The following is a 6,935-nucleotide window of genomic DNA, read 5'->3' on the forward strand; positions in this document are numbered from 1 at the left end:
AGTAGTCCCGGCGGTGTGAATGCGACATTATTGGTACTAACGGAACTAAAGAACCAAAGTACCAGGGAAAGTCCTGCGGTGTGAATGTGGCAAGCCCAAATCTGGCCCGTGACTTCATTTTTTGAAGAGCTTGCAAATAATATTATATGTTTATTATATGGTTACATGATGATTTACGGATCACGTTGCCCATAAACTACATGTCCCACGATGCATCTCAACTTTTTTCTCAGAATATGTTTTTTCTTTTAAATGTCTTTTTTTATTTATTTTTAAACTTTTTTTCCAGAATGTGGCTTTTCTTTTTAAATCATTTTGTGACATTTTCTCTGAAGATACTTGCAATTATTTGCCACAGACTTCTGCTTTCAGATGTAGTTAATTATGAAGTTATTACCCTATCTGATAATAATCCAATGCAGAGGAAATATTGTAAAATAATGCATTATTTTATAAATATATTATATATATTTATCTATGTATATTTATATTATCTTAAAGTTACCACCGGCCCTTTGAGTGCAACCATAATTTTAATGTGGCCCGCGATGAAATTGAGTTTGACACCCATGCATTAAAGCAACACTACTGCTTGTTTTGATTGACTTTTAGCCACATTTTGATGAGTCAACATCCAAGATGTTACATTTTGTGCCAACTTTTATGTCTATGTATACATCTATGTAGTTTAACAAATAATTGATCATTTCAGTGCAAAGTACGGAGCTTTGCTAATCCCTACTAACGAGCTGCCTGTTTTGTCAAACATTTTTTACATTGACTGAAATCAATGCTTGTCTCTAGGGGCTGAAGGGATCTCCAGGATCTTCAGGACGGCTCGGTCATCCCGGTTCTGCAGGACGGTCCGGGCTGACGGGAGATCCTGGACTACCGGGACAAGGTGAGTGACAGCGCACAGCGGGATCAAAAATATGCCTCTGAATTCATCTACGATACTTTGCCACAGGTTCACAATACCAATACAAATCATAATATAAAAAAGAAAGGATCATTAGACTTAATTAAGCAGATCACATTACACGTAGGGGTCATTAATTAGAAATTGTATAACACAAGTGAGTAATATCAGACAATGACATTTGTGTTTTTTGTTAATTAAGTGGAAATAGTCCAGTATTTCCCTAAAAATAAACACAGATCAGAACAAGAAACATCGGTTGTTGATGATTTTATTAACCCACATCTTGATTAACAATGTCTCTTGATCTTACTAAAGGGTTAAGTAAGTAAGGATTAAGGAAGTTAAATTAAGGAAGTAAGGATTGGATAGATGTTGCATTCAGGGACAAATGCTTTACACTAAACACCTGGTTTGCTTTTAAAGAATGAAAACAAAAATATAAGGAAGAGATTAGTGAGCAAGAACAAAAAAATACAGTTAAAAGAAAAAACTTAAATAATAAATGTTTGATTATTATGCTATGGTGTTGTACAGATCAGCTGTTGTTATTTGATCTGTTGTGTTGCAGTGTACGTGCTGCCGGGCCTGCAGGGAGACGCAGGAGAGGGAGGAGCTGCAGCGACATGCAACTGTTCAGAGGGAGAGAGACCTAAACCATCGATAGACAAGGTCCAGACGGTCAGTGACACACACACACACACACACACACACACACACACACACACACACACACACACACACACACACACACACACACACACACACACACACACACACACACACACACACACACACACACACACACACACGTACGACGTACGTACGTACGTACGTACGTACGTACGTACGTACGTACGTACGTACGTACTACGTACGTATACTATACTACTAGTACGTACTACACACACACACACACACACACACACACACACACACACACACACACACACACACACACACACACACTTGATGAAATATCAATTAGACAGTGGCTCATTTTGTGGTTTGTTGTTTAGTTGTGCAGAAAGAAACAAAGGTATTTTACTGGATATTGGCTTTTACATTACAATGGCACACTTTATTGAACAATGTTTCAAATACATCAGAAAAGGCACATCAAATCGGTGTTCATTAAATGAATTCAAACTAAGGGCATGGTTGACAAACAAAAAAATACATAAAAGAACCAAAAATCCAAAGACAAGTGATCAATCAGGAATCAAGTTGTGTAGAAAACTGTTTTTTTACATAAGTGCATTTTACGTATAGTTTTTTATTGTTTGTATAATAATATATAAAAAACATCTACACATGCATACCTGTAAGTATGGTCCTTTAAAAAATAAAAATAACTTATTCAGTGTGATATAACTGTATACTTAAGCCTCTAGCTTGTTATTTTAGATAGTTGTGGTGTGTACTTGTACTGGGACATATCATTATGTATTATTACTCCCTTACTGGACAAGCAAAACTGGTTCAGTACTTCCTTCTCTCAGGAGAAATCTGGAGTTTGTTTCTGGATTATTCAAAGTCATGTAGTTTAAATATTTCATGATGTACTCTCAATGAGCCTTTTTCATTTGATGAGAAAACAACAAAATGCTATTATGTTGTCAACTGAACAACTGGATTATTGGTGCAACCAATCAGGATCATGAATTTAACATGACTTCTTTTATCCTACGATGAAGATAATAACCTTCTGTCCTTTCTCTCTCTTCATAGTTGGTGATTCGTGTTCATCTGTCAGACGAGAGCTCGAAGACGATGATGGTGGACGAGAGACAGACAGTCAGACAGGTAAACATCGCTTAGAGATGTCCCGCCCCTTAGCCTGTCACGTACAATGTGTTGGAGCGCTAGCCAATAGAAGCGCTAGTGTTCCAAAAAACCCGGAAGTGAACTCCTTTCGGTTCCTTCGCCAAAAATGCAATTTCTCCATAGGATTTTGGAAAATAGCTGGAAATAAGGTCTGTGGTTGAGACACATTGAAGAGACGGATCACGTTTTGTTCAGCCGGATAATATCCACATGTCTACCTACTTTTATAATTTTCTAATCATAAATCTAGTCGCCAGAAGCAAAATGCTAACGTTATGCTATAAAGGAACTACAGCAGGGTCGCTGCTTCAACGTCACGCCAACTTAAGATCCATATTCAGAACTACAGATTCTAAATGGTACGAGTTGAAGCGTTTGTTTGAACAGTTTGCAGGAGGCAGGGACTTGCTTTCAAGCAGAACACGGGGAAAAACAAACTTAGCGGAGTGTTTACGTGTTCGGTGTAATGACGTACAACGGCCTCGATAACTTCTGTAGTCCTATTCAGCCACTTGGTAACAACCATCGTTTTTCAGACACGTGAACTCTTCAGAGATCACCAGCGGGGTCACTGCTGATGGATTTAATGTCGTAGAACAAAACGTGATCGGTCTCTTCAATGTGTCTCAACCACAGACCTTAGTTCAGATATTTTCCAACATCCTATGAAGAGATTGCATTGCTTTTTGACGAAGGAAGCGGAAGTGGTAAAATGCTAACTTACTTCCGGGTTTTAGGACGCGTCACTGTGGACCGATGGAATAGTTGTATTATTAATATGTGGATTATTACTACGAGCTGCATTGGTAGTGATGTCATTCGATGTTGTAGTCGTACATCTGTCTTTGCAGTTGCATAAGCAGACGCCGTAAAAACTTAATTAACTGTAAAAGTAGCTGTAGTTTCATGTTTTGCTTTATAATAGATTTTTTTTCTCTTTCACAGTTTTCTGTCATTCTTTTTCGCCTCTTTTTTCTTCTTGTTGCTTCGGCTGTGAAAACACTTTGTAAACCCTGTATTTCAAGATGCTTTGTTGATAAAGGTATTATTCATATGAGATGTCATCAGTAGGGACAGATGTCGTGAAGGCTCACTGTCTCTTCTGTTGTTCAGGTTTTGGACAGTTTGTTGGAGAAATCGCACTGCGGTTTCAGTCCAGACTGGTCCCTGGTGGAGACCATCAACGAGCTGCAGATGGGTGAGCACACACACACACACACACACACACACACACTGAGCAGCACTTACGTGTTTATGAAGATATGTGCATGTACAGTCCATGAGTGATGAATAGAGATATTTATATCACTGGCCCAGAGTGAGTAGAGGTTAATGTGAAACAGATGGCATACTTCAGATGATTAAATTAATAATTAATCTAAATGTAACTGGATTAACTAGCTTTAGGCGGGATTGACGTAACTGATCTGTTTATGTCTGCACTATTACAACACATTTCCTTCAATCAATCCCATTTTATTTATACTGTACAGCAAATATAACAAATCACACATTGGTCTCAGGGTGCTTTGTAATCTGCACAGCATAAGACCCCCTCTGTCATTTAGAGCCATGCTCAAACTCCCAATTGTGTGAAATATGTTGAGTGTAGAAATGTAAGAATGTATTGAAATAACAATATATACATTCAAAATTGATGTCAGAGAGCTTTCATGTGCCGCCAAAACGTGTGTGTGTCGAGGAAAGGTCATAGTTGAGTCAATTTGTTTGTTACATTATGCGGCACAGATATTCACCCAGAAAGACGTAGTAGACACACACACACACACACACACACACCCCTTGGGGTGGTGTCTTCTGCGTTTGCCAGCACACACTGTACAACATGCTTCAAGTCCACTTAACACTGTTTGACACATACACACAAACGCTCACACACACATTGACGCACACACACACTTGCACGCGCACACACACACACACACACACACTGTACAACATGCTTCAAGTCCACTTAACACTGTTTGACACATACACACACACTTACACGCACGCACACACACACACACACACGCACGCACGCACACGCACACACAGTCTATATATAGGTCCGGTTCAGTGATGTGTGTGATCTAACCTACATCTTGAGGGCTTCTGCTGAACAGACAGTCAGCGTTTTGAAAGAGAGTGAGAAGGTGCAGGGTTGCTAACCTCATTTCCTCATTTACACTCACTCACATACATACACACACACACACACACACACACACACACACACACACACACACACACACACACACACACACACACACACACACATTACACACACTCCACCTGGGTTCCTAAAAAACCTGGGATTAGGGCCAGCATTTGTCCTGAGGAAGATTTAAATTGGAACCTCTGATCATTATGGAATAACTCTTTCACTGCACACACACACACACACACACACACACACGCACACGCACACACACCAGCAACACCAGTACCCTGCTGAGTGCCCTTGGGCAATACACTGACTCTCTCTGACCTCTCATTCCCTTTGGGAAATGACAGAATGGAACATAGAAATGATGATCTTAACAAGAAGAGCCATTTAGTAGTAGTATAAACAGTATTAACCGTTATGTTGGTAATAATTATTCATTTCCAAATGACCAACACATGAATCAAAACAATGTTTGTTCCTCATGATTGCTCTGCTATTAACCAGTGTATGTATTATGTCTCAGTATTGTAATGCTATTAAAGTGTTAGCGCTATATACTATGAGGAACATGTATGATAAGTATCATCGTTGAATTTCGTAATAACTCAAATACTTGCGATAAAAAAAAACAATATTAAAATGTGCTTTCTGCATTATGTTGCTTTAGGTAGTCTGCCAAAACACACGAATGTGTTCAAGTAAAAGATAAAGGACATTATTTCAATATTCCTTTAAATTAAAAAATCTAACACTGAACAGAACACAAAATGCACAAATGAAAAAGAATAATAGTTACATTTCAAAGTGCTGTTTTCTCAAAACTATCTAAAAACATCTCAATAATTCTCTTTTTTTATCATGTGTAACACCTAGAGAAAAAATAATCATTTTTTTAATCCTAATAACGGTACCGTGTTGATGTGAAATCTGTGGCAATTCTATGTAGCCGGACATATTACTTAAAATAATATGATACTTAGGATTATCATAAACCTGTGTGTGAACGCTCAGGTACATTAGAGTCATTGTTAGGAGTGAAACCACATCTTACCTAAACTTGAAGAACACACACGTTGCCCCAAAATTAAAAAAGCACTTTGTGTTAGTGAGGTCAACAGATCTGTCCGTAAATCTGGGTCACAGCTGAATGGTTTGGTCCGGTCCTCAGAGGACGGTGTTTTATTTTAGGGCAGCAGACCGCCACGCGCCATATCCTGCATGGGTGGTAAGGCCCAAAAGTCCAACCAAACATCATTTACAACATTTTTTCGAACATAAAACAATAATATCATACGTAAACTTTTCTTTTTTTGCTAAAAACTGTAGTTATCATAACAAAAAGAACAACTTCAAATGAGAATTTATAGTTAAAAGATGACTTGTGGTATCCGCTGTTTCCTCTTTTCAAATTGAAAGTTTAGAGACGTCCTCACACAGCAAAAGGATCAGGGAAATGATCTTTAATCCAAAACTTCAAAGGGCCCAAAGTTATATCTGTGGATTGTCGAATGTTAAGTATTTAGTGTCAAATTCGTTATATATACGACAGGGTTCATGTGGTAGCAGTTTGAGTTTTTCTCTTGGTGTTATTCTTTTGGATATTCAAACATCAACCGAGTTTGGACCCCTTCAAGGACACAATAAAACCAGTAAATGACAGCATCGTCTTTTGTCAAAGTGAAAATAACAGGCTGTATTTTCTGATTATCTTTGATTTGCCCTTAATCAACCCAAAATGAACTAAAACCTGTGATCCCCTGTGTGCAGAGCGGATCTTCGAGGACCATGAGAACCTGGTGGAGAACCTTCTGAACTGGACCAGAGACAGCCAGAACCGCCTGATGTTCATCGAACGCATCGAGAAGTACGCCGTGTTCAAAAACCCCCAGGTGAGATCCACACACACACACACACACACACACACACACACACACACACACACACACCCCTTGGGGTGGTGTCTTCTGCGTTTGCCAGCACACACTGTACAACATGCTTCAAGGGCTTCTGCTGAACAGA

The 6,935-nt window shown here is 38.9% G+C and overlaps 1 protein-coding gene across 1 annotated transcript; it reads left to right on the forward strand.

Moving 5' to 3' along the window:
* Positions 1-2,651: 2,651 nt before the first annotated feature.
* Positions 2,652-6,805, forward strand: LOC104957339 (ras-associated and pleckstrin homology domains-containing protein 1-like; the record flags this gene model as incomplete). Its single annotated transcript, XM_010784960.1, has 3 exons — positions 2,652-2,725; positions 3,860-3,944; positions 6,684-6,805. Coding segments are annotated over exons 1-3 (240 nt in total), but the record flags the coding sequence as incomplete, so codon positions are not given.
* Between the last annotated feature and the right edge of the window lie 130 nt (positions 6,806-6,935).

This window comes from Notothenia coriiceps, unplaced genomic scaffold, assembly GCF_000735185.1.
Source record: "Notothenia coriiceps isolate Sejong01 unplaced genomic scaffold, NC01 NC01_scaffold00026791, whole genome shotgun sequence".
Taxonomy (NCBI): domain Eukaryota; kingdom Metazoa; phylum Chordata; class Actinopteri; order Perciformes; family Nototheniidae; genus Notothenia; species Notothenia coriiceps.